Source organism: Aquarana catesbeiana, linkage group LG09 (assembly GCF_042186555.1).
Source record: "Aquarana catesbeiana isolate 2022-GZ linkage group LG09, ASM4218655v1, whole genome shotgun sequence".
Taxonomy (NCBI): domain Eukaryota; kingdom Metazoa; phylum Chordata; class Amphibia; order Anura; family Ranidae; genus Aquarana; species Aquarana catesbeiana.
Window position 1 is genome coordinate 253,880,943 of NC_133332.1, and position 17,605 is coordinate 253,898,547.

Here is a 17,605-nt window from a genome sequence, read left to right on the forward strand (position 1 = left end):
CCCCCCCCCACATCAAACTCCCCCCCTTTTTTCATCACATCTCCTCCTTTACATCAGTGTCCTCATCCCCCCCCCCCCACATACATCAAAGTCCCCCCCTTTTTTTCATCACATCTCCTCCTTTACATCAGTGTCCTCATCCCCCCCCCACATCAAAGTCCCCCCTTTTTTCATCACATCTCCTCCTTTACATCAGTGTCCTCACCCCCCCCCCCACATCAAAGTCCCTCCCTTTTTTCATCACATCTCCTCCTTTACATTAGTGTCCTCATGCCCATCCCCCTGTTTCATCACATCCCCTCCTTTACATTAGTACCCTTTATCCCCCCCCTTCATCACATCCTCTCCTTTACATCAGTGTCCTCAATCCCTGCTCTTCATATGGTGGTACCCCCCTTTTCATCACATGGTGATACCCCCCTTTTCATCACATGGTGGTACCCCCCTTTTCATCACATCCCCTCCTTTACATTAGTATCCTCATCCCCCTTCACATCACAGTACCCCCCCTCCCCCTTTTACATCACCCCCCCTTTGCATTATTGTCCTCAGTCCCCATCCCTTCCCCACAGTACCCCCCCCCCCCCCCCCACATTTACATCAGTGTTCTCAATCCCTGCCCTTCACATGACAGTACTCTCCTGTTCATCACATACCATCCTCTACATCAGTATCCTCACCCCCCCCCCTTCACATCACCCCCCCTTTTAGTATCCCCATCCCCCTTTACATCACAGTACCCCCCCCCCCCCCTTTACATTGCATCCCCACTTTACATCAGTGTTCTCATACCCCTCTCTACTTCACATCCCCCCTCTTTACATCATATCCCCTCTTTTACATTTGTGTACAACCATATTTTTTGTATTTAGGATTATGAAAAGCTGACAGTTGGAAGTGTTTTAATTTGTCCCAACTCCTGTAACTGTCACTTTTGCTGGACAGCTTGGCCCGCAAGTAGTTTTTAAATGGCATTCCATTTAATCTTTCACCTACATTCCAGCCCCGGTCCTGATGACTTGGTCTGATCTGGTGGTAAAGGCTTGTCATTGGATTGATGCTTTGTAAAGGGAACCCGTTCTACTTGCCTGTGGCTTGTTCCAATAGTCTTAGATAATCTTTATATATGATCTCCTGACCTCTGTCACCTATAGGCAAATATCCATCATTGGCACTTGTAAGACAGGTTTATGAGACTACAAGCAGTACGAGTTTTTGAGCCTGTCCACCTGTCATATTCTTTGTGCCTGTGAGGGTTTCCTTCTACATTCCAAAGACATGCTGGAAGGTTTATTGGTTTCCCTCTAAAGTGGCCCCCTGTAGATCTGTCCATGTCTAAAAATCCAAATGTAGCCTCTTAAGGCCTTGTTTATGCTAGTGGTGCCCTCTGAAGAGTGTACGGTGGTGGACTGCTTTTCAGAGGGGGTTTGAGACTCGCCTCACCACCTATTTTAACCCATAAAAGCCTGCACCGCCGTGCTGCAGTCACGTGCATTGCCTTATGGCCTTAATTAGTTGAATGGATTGTGTTGGTACTGCCCGCCAAATGCGGCTTTTTTTGGCCATACATTTCTTATGGGTCACGGGAGTGTACTTTTGCTCTCCTGTGACCCAGAGTGGGCTACTGGAAAGATCCCGACAATATTGTCTGGATCCACCCAGCTGACTGATTATTGGCTCCACCTCTCAGCACATGGCTGAATCCTGGAGCCAGCTGCATCCACCCAGAGCTCCAGCGAGCACTTGAGCGAAGAGTGATAACTGGCAGTCAGTTGACGGAGAACTGAGCGATCAGTCGTCATTTGATTGCTCAGTTCTTGGGTTTAGAGCCGATGTGGGGCATCTGCAGCATAGAGGTGGGTGTAGATATATTTTTACAAAGCCTTTAATTCTTGCCATGCCCATGGAGTGACTAATGGTGCGCATTGCAGGCTCCATTCACACCTGAGCGTTGCAGGAACATGCTTCTCGCTTGAGTCTTGTTTTGCACGTTTTTTTTACGTTTTGATGCGCATCACACCTATTGGCTACTCTACGCACAACAAATGCCCCAAAGTAGCTCCAGCACCTTTTTCAGACGTGGAGCATCAGCCAATATTTTCAAAGGGCGTTTTGGTGTGTTTGTAGCACGTTTTGGCGCACAGCAAAATCCGCGTCTGCTACCTGCGCTTGGGGTGCTATTAACAATTAATGGCACCCAAGTGTGACCCGGGATTGCAGTGCAATGCCGAAAGGCTTGGGGAAAAGGCACATTTTTACGTGATTTGTCGCGTGTTTAGGAAATGCAGCCTCTGGAAAAGTGAGGTTCCAAGGTGTTAAGTCCACCAAGGATCGCAACCCAACCTCAAGGTAGCAGGATGGCTCGGGGGATGGTCTCTGGTGGGTCACAACCAGTGGCGGGCGCTCTATTAGGGGCGCAGCCACCCTAATTCATGCATCCGGCCCCTAATCTACATGCAGGGCACCGGACGCATGGATTTCAATGGGGTTTTTTTTTTTTTGAAGCACATGATTAGAGCTTAAGGCTCTAATTGGCTTAAAAAAAGGGCGGGCTCGGGGCGCAGAGCACTGCGCCCTGAGCCCACCCAGTTGTGACCGTTCGCTATTGTCTTCCTGCTTCTCCTCCCAGCCACTCAGGAAGCGGGTCTTAAGACCCGATTGGCCAAGAGGAGAAGCGACCGTATTGGCCACCGAGGAGGAGACGCAGGGGGAAGCCACCAAAGCTGCTCTAGATGGGGCAATTGTGGTGTTGGTGGGCGGACAGGTGAGTGACCGGGGGGGGGGGGTTTGGTTGGTGGCCTGCCAAGCGACAGGGGGGGAGAGGTGTTGGGTTTTTGACTGACGGACCGACTGAAGGGGGGGGGGGATGTGGTGAGTGCTTTGTTTGCTCCCCCCCCCCACAAAAAAATGGAGCACCACCCACCACTGGTCACAACACTAGCTGGCTCCTTTATCCAGCAACAAACTTATTGCCAAAGCCAATGAAGACCATGTTGGGCGGAGTCCTGTGGACTGTGGAAGAGGTAATAAATACTTGGAATTAGGGTTGCGTTAATTCCGACTATTTTCATGCGTACTCATGAAAATGCTCCAGTAACCGATAACTTTGCGGTGCGATTTGAGCCTATACAAAATGAATGGGCTCAAATCGCACTGCAAGGCATTGCATGCGATACGTGTCCGAATTGCATGTGGTTGCCCGCACCGCTCCTGTGTGAGCCCAGGCTTGTCATAGCGATTTCAGCGTGGGTTCACAGGAGCGGTGGTGGAACCCGCATGCGATTCGGACAGGATTTGCACTGCTGTTCGGATCAAATGCTTGCCTTACAGTGTGATTTGAGCTCATTCATTTTTGTATGGACTCAAATCGCACCGCAAAATATCGGTACTCGGTATCGTCGAGTACTTGACTGAAAATATCGGTACGCCTTCTCACCGATAAAAATCCGGTATCAGTGCATCCCTACTTGGAATCGTTACATCGACACATCACAACATGCTGCACTCATTATAAAAAATCTACTATATCTGATAAGTCCATGTTACATATTTTTGCAAAAAATGAATATTGATTGGTTTGCGCAAAAGTTATAGCGTCTACAAAATAGGGGATAGATTTATGGCATTTTTATTTAATTTTTTTTTTAGTAATCGCGGCGATCTGCGATTTTTATCATGATTGCAACATTATGGCGGACACATCGGACACTTTTGACACTATTTTGGGACCAGTGGTATTTATACAGCGATCAGTGCTATAAAAATACACCGATTACTATGTAAATGACATTGGCAGTGAAGGTGTTAAACACTAGGGGCGATCAAAGGGCTAAGTGTGTCCTAGGGAGTGATTCTAACTGTAGGGGGATGGGCTCACTACAAAATAACAGAGATCACTGCTCCCGATGACGGGAAGCAGTAGATCCCTGTCATGTTGCTAGGCAGAACAGGGAAATGCCGTGTTTACATAGACTTCTCCCCGTTCTGCCGCAGGAGCCGCGGTCACGGAATAGGCGGCGGGCACGTGCACCTCCGACGGCGCGAGGAGTCAGGAGTGCGGATCATCTGTTCTACATCTCAGGAAGTGTTCAATCCTTTTTTTAAGAGTGTTGCCAAGTGAGATTCACTTAATATAGATTCATCCAAAATCACTTCTGGCTGTGTTAGATCCTTTTATGCATTTTGAATATTAAGTGATTTTCTCTTGGTAACACCCCTGAAGATAGGATTGAACACTTCCTGAAATGCGTCGGACACATAGAGAATACGAAGTTACCTATACATGCATACTCTAACAAATCTGTGGATTTTTTTTTTTTTTTTTTAGTTTTGTACTATTTTTTTTTTGCCTTTTTGGCCTCATGCCTCACTGGACGTTTTTGGCTTCAGGCATTTTTTTTCTGCAGCCAATAAACTCCCCATCATGTTCTCCTATGTGTCCATGCACACATAGGCTGTTATGAGCATTTTCCTGCTGGACTATATGTAGTTTTTATACCTTTCTATATGGATGTAATCAAATATTCGTTTTAGATATAGTTTTCAGTTATGATCAATGAGTTGCCCTTAAAGTCCCATTTAGCACCCGGGGGATACTTACCTTTTTTGTAACATACAGTTCCTTGAAAAAGTATTCATACCCCTTGAAATTTTCCACATTTTGTTATGTTAGAACCAAAAATGTAAATGTGATTTATTGGATTTTTATGTGATAGACCAACACTAAGTGGCACATAATTGTGAAGTAGAAGGAAAATGATAAATGGTTTTCAAACTGTTTTACAAATATATGAAAAGTGTGGGGTACATTTGTGTTCAGCCCCCCTGAGTCAATACTTTGTAGAACCCCCTTTCACTGCAATTACAGCTGCAAGTCTTTTTGGGGATGTCTCTACCAGCTTTACACATCTAGAGAGGGACATTTTTGCCCATTCTTCTTTGCAAAATATCTCAAGCTCTGTCAGATTGGATGGAGAGCGTCTGTGAACAGCAATTTTCAAGTCTTGCCACAGATTCTCAATTGGATTTAGGTCTGGACTTTGGGCCACTCTAACACATGAATATGCTTTGATCTAAACCATTCCATTGTAGCTCTGGCTGTATGTTTAGGGTCGTTGTTCTGCTGGAAGGTGAACCTCCGCCCCAGTCTCAAGTCTTTTGCAGACTCTAACAGGTTTTCTTCTAAGATTGCCCTGTATTTGGCTCCATCCATCTTCCCATCAACTCTGACCAGCTTCCCTGTCCCTGCTGAAGAAAATCATCCCCATAACATGAAGCTGCCACAAAGTTCAATTTTGGTCTCATCTGACCAGAGAACCTTCTTCCACATGTTTGCTGTGTTCCCCACATGGCTTCTCACAGACTGCAAACAGGACTTCTTATGGCTTTCTTTCAACAATGTCTTTCTTCTTGCCACTCTTCCATAAAGGTCAGATTTGTGGAGAACACGACTAATAGTTGTCCTGTGGACAGATTCTCCCGCCTGAGCTGTGGATCCCTGCAGGTCCTCCAGAGTTACCATGGGCCTCTTGGATGCTTCTCTGATTAATACTCTTCTTGCCCGGCCGGTCAGTTTAGGTGGACGGCCATGTCTTGGTAGGTTTGCAGTTGTGCCATATTCTTTCCATTTTCCGATGATGGATTGAACAGAGCTCCGTGAGATGTTCAAAGCTTGGGATATTTTTTTTTTTTATAACACAACTCTGCTTTAAACTTCTACACAACTTTATCCCTGACCTATCTGGTGTGTTCCTTGGCCTTCATGATGCTGTTTGTTCACTAAGGTTCTCTAACAAACCTCTGAGGGCTTTACAAAACAGCTGTATTTACACTGAGATTAAATTACACACAGGTGGCTTCTGAAGGCAATTGGTTCCACTAGATTTTAGTTGGGGGTATCAGAGTAAGGGGGCTGAATACAAATGCACGCCACACTTTTTACGTATTTGTAAAAAAAAAAAATTGAAAACCATTTATCATTTTCCTTCCACGTCACAATCATGTGCCACTTGTGTTGGTCTATCACATAAAATCCCAATAAAAGTAACATGACAAAATGTGGAAAATTTCAAGGGGTGTGAATACTTTTTCAAGGCACCGTATCTGCATTACAGCAGGACATAAAGGGTTAAATATAGACCATTTTTATTTTAATTTACTCATTAAAAAGCTCTAAGCAATATATCCAAATGCTTCTTAATATAACCAAGGCACAAAAAAAAATTCTAAGGCCCCCGTTTACATATGAGTGGATTGGAATCACGGACAGAAACGCTGTGCTTCTGCCCGCAAATCTAAATTGCCGTAAAACACGCGGTGCGCAATTGGGTGCCATTCATCTTGAATGGCCCCCCGAACATGGCGTGATTTTGTAGCAATTGCCGCCCCACTAAATGGGCCAGAATCATGGCAAAACGCAAGTTTAAAATCGCTCCTGGCTCGAGAGGCCATAATTTGGTCCCTTAGCTACTTTGGAGCGACAACTGTGCATAGGACAGCCTATTCAAATGACTGGGCGGCCCTATGCGCTTCACTCATTTTTTGCACGACAACCGTGCAAACTCAAGTTTCACCACGTATAGTACACGTGTATTTTCTTGTGTTTTTAGGACTTTTTTTTAACGGGAAAAATGCAAATGCAAAAAATTTCACCAACTTTTTTTTAATCCTCCTCCTAAACATTATTAGACAGAATAATATCGCGAGGATAACTGCAAACCAAACTTTTTTGAACTTTAGTCACTCATCGTGACAAAGGATTTTTTTTTTTTTTAAGAATGCAGATCAAAGTTGAACACTGCAGGTAAGAAAAAAATCACAAAAAATTTCAACTAAGTGTCCGTGAGCTTTAACGTGTTGACACATGCTAGCCATTGGTTTTTAATGGTAGTTGAGCTCTGCGCATTGCCCATATATTGATGACTGTAAAATACAAGAAAACACATGCAGAGAAGTGAAATGAAGCCCAAAGTCCATAGCAGCTGACGTTAATTTTGGCGTCTAATTTCGATTTAGTTTTAGTCAGTCTTTTGACTAAAATGCCATTTTAATTTTAGTCACCTGCAATTGTTTTAGACGTATTTAGTCAACTAAAATCTGCAGTACATTTTAGTAGATTAAAATCCAATGTTGAAATGCAAAATTTAATAATTTCTTTGGAAATACCAAACTCATATAACCCAGGAGTAAAAAAAAAACTTAATTTATGGTATTAAGGTTTGAACAAACTACGTACTCTGGATGTTGGTCTGAGGCGGCCTATAATGCACACAGTGCTCTGGACCATGGTCTGAGGAGGCCTGCAAGGCACAGTGCTCTGGACTGTGGTCTAAGGAGGCCTGTAATACACACAGTGCTCTGGACCATGGTCTGAGGAGGCCTGTAAGGCACAGTGCTCTGGACTGTGGTCTTAGGAGCCCTGTAATACACACAGTGCTCTTGTCCTCTGGACAGTTGGGACTCGGGAGGCCTGTGATGCGCAGTGCTCTGGACGGTGGTCTGAGGAGGCCTGTAATGCTGCACAGTGCCCTGGATGTAGTCCAAGGTGGCCAGTAATGCACACAGTGCTCTGGACGGTGGTCTGAGGAGGCCTGTAATGCACACAGTGCTCTGGACGGTGGTCTGAGGAGGCCTGTAATGCACACAGTGCTCTGGACAGGCCTGTAATGCACACAGTGCTCTGAGGAGGACTTTAATGCACACAGTGCTCTGGACGGTGGTCTGAGGCCTGTAATGCACACAGTGCTCTGGACGGTGGTCTGAGGCCTGTAATGCACACAGTGCTCTGGACGGTGGTCTGAGGCCTGTAATGCACACAGTGCTCTGGACGGTGGTCCGTGGAGGCCTGTAATGCACACAGTGCTCTGGACGGTGGTCTGTGGAGGCCTGTAATGCACGCAGTGCTCTGGACGGTGGTCTGAGGAGGCCTGTAATGCACACAGTGCTCTGGACCGTGCTCTGAGGAGGACTGTAATGCACACAGTTCCCTGGATGGTGCTCTAAAGAGGCCTGTAATGCACACAGTGCTCTGAGGAGGACTGTAATGCGCACAGTTCCCTGGATGGTGCTCTAAAGAGGCCTGTAATGCACACAGTGCTCTGGACGGTGGTCTGAGGAGGCCTGTAATGCACACAGTGCTCTGGACGGTGGTCTGAGGAGGCCTGTAATGCACACAGTGCTCTGGACGGTGGTCTGAGGAGGCCTGTAATGCACACAGTGCTCTGGACGGTGGTCTGAGGAGGCCTGTAATGCACACAGTGCTCTGGACAGGCCTGTAATGCATACAGTGCTCTGAGGAGGACTGTAATGCACACAGTGCTCTGGATGGTGGTCTGAGGAGGCCTGTAATGCACACAGTGCTCTGGATGGTGGTCTGAGGAGGCCTGTAATGCACACAGTGCTCTGGACGTTAGTCTGAGGAGGCCTGTAATGCACACAGTGCTCTGGACGGTGGTCTGAGGATTCCTGTAATGCACACAGTGCTCTGGACGGTGGTCTGACGAGGCCTGTAATGCACACAGTGCTCTGGACAGGCCTGTAATGCACACAGTGCTCTGGATGGTGGTCTGAGGAGGACTGTAATGCACACAGTTCCCTGCACGGTGCTCTGAGGAGGCCTGTAATGCACACATTGCTCTGGACGTTGCTCTGAGGAGGCCTGTAATGCACACAGTGCTCTGGACGGTGGTCTGGGGAGGCCTGTAATGCACACAGTGCTCTGGGCGGTGGTCTGAGGAGGACTGTAATGCACACAGTTCCCTGCACGGTGCTCTGAGGAGGACTGTAATGCACACAGTTCCCTGCACGGTGCTCTGAGGAGGACTGTAATGCACACAGTTCCCTGCACGGTGCTCTGAGGAGGCCTGTAATGCACACATTGCTCTGGACGTTGCTCTGAGGAGGCCTGTAATGCACACAGTGCTCTGGACGGTGGTCTGAGGAGGCCTGTAATGCACACAGTGCTCTGGACGGTTGTCTGAGGTCTGTAATGCACACAGTGCTCTGGACGGTGCTCTGAGGAGGCCTGTAAGGCTGCACAGTGCTAAGCATGCTACGGTCACTACCACGCTTGCTGGGGGGGGGAAGCACTCATTGACTTTACAGACGGAGCTCAGAGGAAACTGAAGGTTTACGTGAGTAAATGCCCCCCCCTCACATTTTCATTCGTTGAAGAAAATGTGATTGATTTTTGTCAGTTTTTCATTTAGTTTTCATCGCTGGAAATATGCCGCTGACGAAAATTATGGTAAAAATGTTTTTGTCCAAGTTAACACTGGCGGCAGAGAGCTAGGAGTTGATTAGCTTCATTGTAAGAAGCTCAGTGTGCAGTGAAATCAGAGGAAGCCATTTCAGTAGAGGAGAGGAGCAAATGTGCAAGACTGAAGGGAAGGCTGGAGGCCAGATTTAAGAACCCTTTCACGCCTGAATATTCAGTTAGTGTGTTACAGCATATGTGGTAATATGTAATATTTGTTGCGTTGTAGCACACAATTACTACACCTTACTGCAACGCATATTAAAGCCAGTCTAATGGGTAATCTATGGCCGCATTTGTGGCATTTTTCTAGGTGCAATGGACCCACAGAAAAGGTTGTCCGGAGCATTGTGGGTCATACCAGTGGCAGTTGAGGTAGGGCTGGTTTACACTTGCATCAAAACAAGGCTTCGGACAGGCTTTGTTGAAGCTCTCTGAATGCCAGTCAAAGTTCCTGTCACTAAATAAAATTGTTAGCTTATAGTCCTGTTTACACCTTGCTTTTGCTTGGTGCTTCGTAGAGGCTTTGGTAGGCCTTTGTTGAGTTTTTGGGGCTTCGGTGAGGCTTTGGGTCTTTGGTAGGGCCTTTGCTGGGCCTTTGCTGGGCCTTTGCTGGGCCTTTGCTGGGCCTTTGCTGGGCCTTTGCTGGGCCTTTGCTGGGCCTTTGCTGGGCCTTTGCTGGGCCTTTGCTGGGCCTTTGCTGGGCCTTTGCTGGGCCTTTGCTGGGCCTTTGCTGGGGCTTTGGGTCTTTGGTAAGGTCTTTGGTAAGGTCTTTGCTGGGCCTTTGCTGGGCCTTTGCTGGGCTTCAAGCGAGCTTTGCCATAGACTTCTATTGAGGCTTTGAAGACGCTTTGAAGCACCACTGAAGTGGCATGGGGTATCATTTTTGAAGCAAAGCAAAAGCAAGGTGTAAACAGGACTGTAAGCTAACCATTTTATTTAGTGACATGAGCTTTGAGTGGCATTCAGAGAGCTTTAACAAAGTATGTCCGAAGCCTTATTTTGAAGCAAATGTAAACTAGCCGCAGAGTGCATTTGATTTAAATCACTAGTAAAAAGGCTTGATGTAAATCAACTCGATTTAAATCATAATTTTTAAAGAGCAACTGTCATCTCTGTCCCGCAGCGGCTCCTCCTCTGACCCGCTGTTGACTCACCGGCAGTCCCATTCACTTTGATGGGACAGCTGGTGATGCGGCAGTGATACAACAAGGTGAGGGACGTGGCGGCAGCAGGTGAGTGGATGCCCGCTAACAGGCGCTGCCATGATAGATCTGTAATGACAGGTGCTCTTTAAATGTAAGGACTTATTCTTGCTGGTAGTTAGAATCGTTATTATTTGCAAACAAAATGAAGGTTTCCTATTTAGAATAAGCTGTCAGGTTAGTAAAACAGCGATATCAGAACCGATTCAATCATACAATTTGTAGTGTACATAGATTTGAAAACAATGGAATAAAGGAATATTCTCGAATTTTGTTGTATCTCATGGTTACTGTGACATTGTGTGAATGCAACAATGCAGTACATGTTATCTCAGCTTGCAGAGCTTCGATTCATTAAATGAGTTTACCAAAAATGTAAGTATTGCAGAATCTACAGCCTCATGCTACATAACTAAGCTCCATTTCATGCTGAATAAACAGTTTTCTATTTAAGATACATTAATAATTATCTTTAGATATATTTTATTCTCCAAAAGCATTTTATTAAAATAAATTTGATAAAAATTAAAAAAAAAAAATCGATTTGAAATCAAAAAAATCTGATTAAAAAAAAAAGAAAAGATTTTTATCCACTTTGATTAGGCGTAAATGTGTGTTTAAGCCAAAGCAAGTGTAAATGAGCCCCAAGTCACACTTGCACTGTCTGGGAAGCGGTTCCTTATTTAGCTCCATAGAGTGTCTATGAATGTCTCCATTCAGCTCGGTGTCCAGGGGCCTCTTCTCAATGAGGCTTTTCATTGCAGCGTGGATAGAGGAGGCGAGGGATCTCTGTCATGGAGGGGAGGGATTCTTATCCACATTGGATTTCCTCTGTAGCTGTGTGCCGGCTTTATCACCCTTCACCCCGAACCTCCCAGTGCTTGAGGAGGCCCTGCTAACCCTTTCACTGCTGGAAAGACAATCCCAACATTCTAAGTTAAAGGTCCACTGCCACACATCATATTGTATTCTGGTTACTGTATGGCAGCCTTTCTCGACCCTTTCCACATGGAGAAATCCTTTAAATAACTTTCCAGGCTCAGGGAATCCCTTCTTATAATGACCATATCTACAGTTAATTGTACATTAGTGTTATGGTCAGTGAGAAGAATGTTCCTTACATTGGTGGTCAGTGAGAAGAATGCTCCTCACATTGGTGATCAGTGGGAAGAATGTTCCTTACATTGGTGGTCAGTGGGAAGAATGCTCCTTACATTGGTGATCAGTGAGAAGAATGCTTCCTTACATTGGTGATCATTGAGAAGAATGTTCCTTACATTGGTGATCAGTGGGAAGAATGCTCCTTACATTGGTGGTCAGTGGGAAGAATGCTCCTTACATTGGTGGTCACTGAGAAGAATGCTCCTCACATTGGTGATCAGTGAGAAGAATGTTCCTTACATTGGTGATCAGTGGGAAGAATGCTCCTTACATTGGTGATCAGTGAGAAGAATGCTCCTCACATTGGTGATCAGTGAGAAGAATGTTCCTTACATTGGTGGTCAGTGAGAAGAATGCTCCTCACATTGGTGGTCAGTGAGAAGAATGCTCCTCACATTGGTGATCAGTGAGAAGAATGTTCCTTACATTGGTGGTCAGTGAGAAGAATGCTCCTCACATTGGTGATCAGTGAGAAGAATGCTCCTTACATTGGTGATCAGTGGGAAGAATGTTCCTTACATTGGTGGTCAGTGGGAAGAATGTTCCTTACATTGGTGATCATTGAGAAGAATGTTCCTTACATTGGTGATCATTGAGAAGAATGTTCCTTACATTGGTGATCAGTGGGAATAATGCTCCTTACATTGGTGATCAGTGGGAAGAATGCTCCTTACATTGGTGATCAGTGAGAAGAATGCTTCCTTACATTGGTGATCAGTGAGAAGAATGCTTCCTTACATTGGTGATCATTGAGAAGAATGTTCCTTACATTGGTGATCATTGAGAAGAATGTTCCTTACATTGGTGATCAGTGGGAATAATGCTCCTTACATTGGTGGTCAGTGGGAAGAATGCTCCTTACATTGGTGATCAGTGGGAAGAATGTCCCTCATATGACGGGTGAGTGGGGAAAAATGCTCCTTACATTGGTGGTCAATGCCCCTCATAACGATCCCCTTGTGTACAAAGCCAGCTCCAAAAAGACCTGCTTTGGCGAGAAGAAAATCAAGAGTCCTGCACAGACCCCTGACATCAACCCTACTGAAAACCTTTGTGAAGAATTGGAGCTCTGATAGCGAGACAGATTTTCTCACAAATCGGCACAAATTGCCATAGACTCTCCAAAATCCTATGGCTAGCCTTCCCATAGCCGCATAGAGGGGCCAATTCCATAATAATGGCCACGGATTTAAAAAGGAATGTCCAACAAGCTGATAGGGTGTGATAGGTGTCCACAAATGTTTGCCCTTATAGTGTCTATGCATACAGATCATCACATCTATGTCTATAGGAATGTATGTTGTCCATTAAAACATACGCATCCTGGCACTATGAATATTGTCCTCAGACAGCCCACGTGCAGAACTTCCCATTCTCAGTGGTCATGGGACTTGTTCCCTTTTTGCATTTACTTCTAACAATATGTAAACAGTTTTGACCACATGTTCTTACTATCGTTAGCTCAGTGGCTTGCAGTTATGCTTTTCAATGAAAAACAAAGACTCAGCGTATCTTATTCCTTTTTTTTTTTGATGCAGCGTGTGGCACCCAAACATCACATTGCTGACCATCAACCACACGCATTTTCATGGGTGATAAAAAGTTCCACGATCATATCTCAAACAAAGATGCAAATATTTAATTGCAGTTTGCCAGTCCTTAGATGTGGTGGCTGCATTTGTTTTCATTTGCAGGCGTTTTCCCTTCATTTTCACCTGGTGCTTCTGCAAATACCACACTTCCTGTCCTAGGGTGGCTACGTTTACTCCCCCTCTGTATCTATGGAAGGAAATGTAGCTCCACCCAGATTTTAACCACTTCAGCTCCGGAAAGGCCATTTTTTGCGATACGGCACTGCGTTACTTTAAAGCGGGGGTCCACCTATCTATCATTTTTTTTTTTTTGGAGTTCACCAACTTTTCTTCTCATGATTATCTACTCACATGTTCTGTGTAATAAGTCCGCCTGTGTCCGATTTCGTTGTAAAGAATAACTTATAAAATTCACTGAAGGCAGTTTCCATCTTCATTGTGGGCATTTGAAGCCCACAAGCATGTATTTCCTGGATGCGGTGAATGCTGTGCTCCCAGCATTCACTGAGTTGTTGTGATGACGCTGTTGCACAATGCATGCTGGGAAGCCTGAGACTAGCTCCCAGGGGACTGTGGGAGGTCTGGGAGAGGCTAGAAACACGCCTACTCCCATGGGAGGAAAACCAGGAAGTGCTAAGAAGATTAGAAAAAAAAAGGTAATTACGGCGATTTAAATTTTTTTACACAGCATGTCAGCATCTAGGCAAGGAAGAGAATGCATAGAGATAATGTTCAAAATTTGGGTGGAACCCCGCTTTAAGGTCGTGCAACGCTTTACCCAAATAAAATTGACGTCCTTTTTTCCCCACAAATGGCTTTCTTTTGGTGGTATTTTGTCACCTCTGCGGTTTTTGTTTTTTGCGCTTATAAACAAAAAACAACATTGCTTTTTACTTTCTGCTATAAAACCTATCCAATAAAAAAATGTAAGAAATCTAATTTCTTCATCAATTTAGGTCAATATATATTCTTCTACATATTTTTGGTAAAAGAAATCCCAATAAGCGTATATTGATTGGTTTGCGCAAAATTTATAGCGTCTACAAACTCTGGGATGTTTTTATTTCTTTTTTCTTTTTTACTAGTAATGGTGGCAATGAGCGACTTATAGCAGGACTGCAATATTGCCGCTGCCAAATCGGACACTAAGAAGTGCAAAATTAGTCACAATCCTGCATAGAAACCAATCAGCTTCCAGGTTTTATTGCCAAAGCTTATTTGAACAAGCCTAGGTTAGAAGCTGATTAATTTCTATTCAGAAATGTGACAGATTTTTCACTCTCTAGCCCTAGTAAATAAACCCCTAACTGCCACTAATACAGTGATCAGTGCTAAATAATATGCACTGTCACTGCACTAATGACACTGGCAGGGAAGGGGTTAACATCAGGGGCGATCAAAGGCTTAAATGTATCCATAGGTTGTGCTTATTCACTGTGGGGGAGGTGCTTTCAATAGGGGAAGGCAAAGATCCGTGTTCCTGCTTAGCAGAATCACAGGATCAGTACCTTCCCTTCTGACAGAACGACAATCTGCCTTGTTTACATAGGCAGATTGTTCTGCCTGTGCCCTGTACAATCAGGTGCCAGCGGACATCCGCTGCTGGGCTCCTGTGTATAATCGCGCCCCGGACCCAAAAGTTTCAGATCACATACTAGGTACGTGATCTGGCGCAGAGTGGCCGCCCTGCCACAGTATATGTATGGTGGGTGGTCGGGAACTGGTTAAAGATGTCTTACTTTACTCATCTCCATTACATGGGGGCTGATGGGACTAGTAGATTACACAACAAAGAACAACTTGTTTGTGCTTTCTGTTGAGCCCTCTGAAGTGATAAGAGTACTATATTTCGGGCAGGATGAGCAAGTATTTGCTGTACTTGCCGAAAAATTTCTTAGCCTGAATAAAAGAGTGCAGCCGCCATGCCTAAGGACTGATAAGCTGCAATATATTGCGTTCTTGGGGTTTAGATAGACTTCAGTGTAGAACTGTTGGATTATGATACTATGTACTTACAGACAACCCATTCGGGGCTTGGTCTCCTGGAACCAAATTGCGAACAGAGAAGGTTTACATCTTTTCTAGGAGTTTGTCTATGTGTACTGGAGCAGAGTGGAAAAATGGTCTCCTTGGCCTCACCACCACCTTACTAAAGCTGGACATACACCTAAAGGATCAGTCCTCTACGCTGAACAAGGAAAATCAGATTCCCCCATTTATGCCACGTCTGGATCGGGGCAACCTCCTACCGGATGGGGGCAACCTCCTACCAGATGGGGGCAACCTCCTACCGGATGGGGGCAACCTCCTACTGTATTCCTACAGCTAATTGACTGCAATCAGTTTGGCCTACTTTTTTCAAGCCTGGTGGTGTTGGCAAGGTCCATCAACAGCTCGAATTTGGCTCCATTTCTTGCATTCTTTTCAGAGTTCTGTGGGGAGATCATGGCCTTCATCTCCATTCTCAGAATGCTTTGTATTATATAAAAAGAATGTAAGAAATTTTCTGAATGGAGAAGGTGCAGAGCGAGCAACACTACCATCTGTGTACTCCAATTGAAGATGTAAGTCTTGGCGCCGGCTGGTTCGGCGCTTATTGTACTCTATGGACTGAATGAAAGCAAGAATGTTCCCAAATGCAGCAGCTGCCCTAACATGGCACAAACTTCATCAGTGGTAATTTATATATTTTTACGTTGTCAAATATCCAGCTTTAATGTATGTTTATGATAACCGTGAAAGACTGGCTTGGTGCTAAAACTATTGTTCTTTATTGTTCTAGGCTATTCCAGCGCTGTCCAAAAGTTCGCCCAGACTTTGCAAAGTTTCCAGTTTGACTTCATTGGGGACACCCTGACAGATGATGAACTCAATATTGGTAAGAAAGCCTCAAGTGATGTCCGCCATGGTGTAAGGGCTCATTCACATGGACATTTGCGTATTTTATGGAGGGAATGCAGGTTCTTGTTGGCGGAGCTAGCAGAAGATCCTTTGTAAAATACACGCCAAAAGTACTCCCCTTAGGCACATTTAGAAGCATACAATTTTTCTCTGTTCATTAATTAAAGGAACTGCAGTCTGCTCACATAATTTGTATTAAAAACATCTTTGCTATTCTGAACCTTCCTTCCAACCACTTTGCATATTATTTTATATATACTGTGATTCTATTTTATATATACTGTAATTCTGTACTTGCAAAATATGCTGCAGAAATCTCCCTCCACTGAGTCTGGCTGCAGCCATTTTAACTGTGGGCAGTTGAAGCCGCTGCCTGTTTACTTCCTGAATTTACACAGACACACACCTCCAGCTTTGCAGCTCTCATTGACCCTCTTATCACTCATCCCCCCTCCCTTCCTGGCAAACTCTCAGGAGAGAGAGCTGTGAATGTTCTCATAAGCCTAGGTTTTTTACTGGACAGGAAACAGGAAGTGGGCTGAATAGGAAATTTACTGCAAGAAAAAGTGTTATACTATCAAAAGTTAAAACAACAAGGGCAGAAGATTTAATAGATGGAAAGATGAAAAAATGACTGAAGGTCTGCTTTAATAACTTCACATGTACATGCATTTGTGTTTACACTTATACGTATAAAATCTGCAGATCTGTGTGGCCCTGGAAGTGTATCCCACTTCTAAACTCAGTGCACATTGTGTATGGGCTCATTGATTACTATAGTGCTGCACTCAGATGTGCTTAACTGCTTCCCGCCCACCGTATTGTAAAATGACAGTCGGCGGAACCGCTCTTGTTTCTGGGAGGACGTCATAGGACATCCTCCCATTCTTGCCACGGACACGGCGCATCACTGATCGTGGTAAAAAGCCAATGACGTAGGCCATTTACCATGTGATCAGCTGTGTCCAATCACAGCTGATCACATGTAAACGAATGCTTATCGGCATTTCCTTTCCTTGGCGCAGTTAGTGACTGAGGGAAGGAAAGACAATAGCTGGCTTTCCTGTGGTGACAGGCTTTACACTGATAATCGGGCACTGATAATCAGTGCATCATGTCGGTGCCAATACAGGATAAATTCAGCATTCAATCGAGGGAACCCCTCAACTTCTGAATTTTCAGACAGTTCTGGAAGCCGACGGCCTGTTCAAGATCTAGGACCACTCACGTCCCTCAACGAAGTTCACCGGCCTGCTCTATTGTCTGACCTTTTAAAGGCTAGATGGAAGGCGTGAAAAAGCTGGTTGTATCTGGTACTAACAAAGCCTATCCCAAGACAACGTGACCATCTGTGAATGACCGTCTGTGAGCTCAGAAACATACATTTTACATATATAGAAATAAATATATATATATATATATATATATATATATATTGTATCACCTTAAAACTATTGCTAAGTTTCTTGTAATTCAATAACTAAAGTTATATA

At 44.7% G+C, this 17,605-nt stretch overlaps 1 protein-coding gene across 3 annotated transcripts in view; it reads left to right on the forward strand.

Moving 5' to 3' along the window:
* The window catches only part of OPHN1 (oligophrenin 1), a 231,127-nt gene that overhangs the window by 39,953 nt on the left and 173,569 nt on the right, over positions 1-17,605 (forward strand). For all 3 annotated transcript variants that reach the window (XM_073600214.1, XM_073600213.1, XM_073600212.1), the window contains one exon: positions 15,994-16,089. In XM_073600214.1, the coding sequence (XP_073456315.1) occupies positions 15,994-16,089 (96 nt within the window). The remainder of the gene's footprint in view (positions 1-15,993; positions 16,090-17,605) is intronic.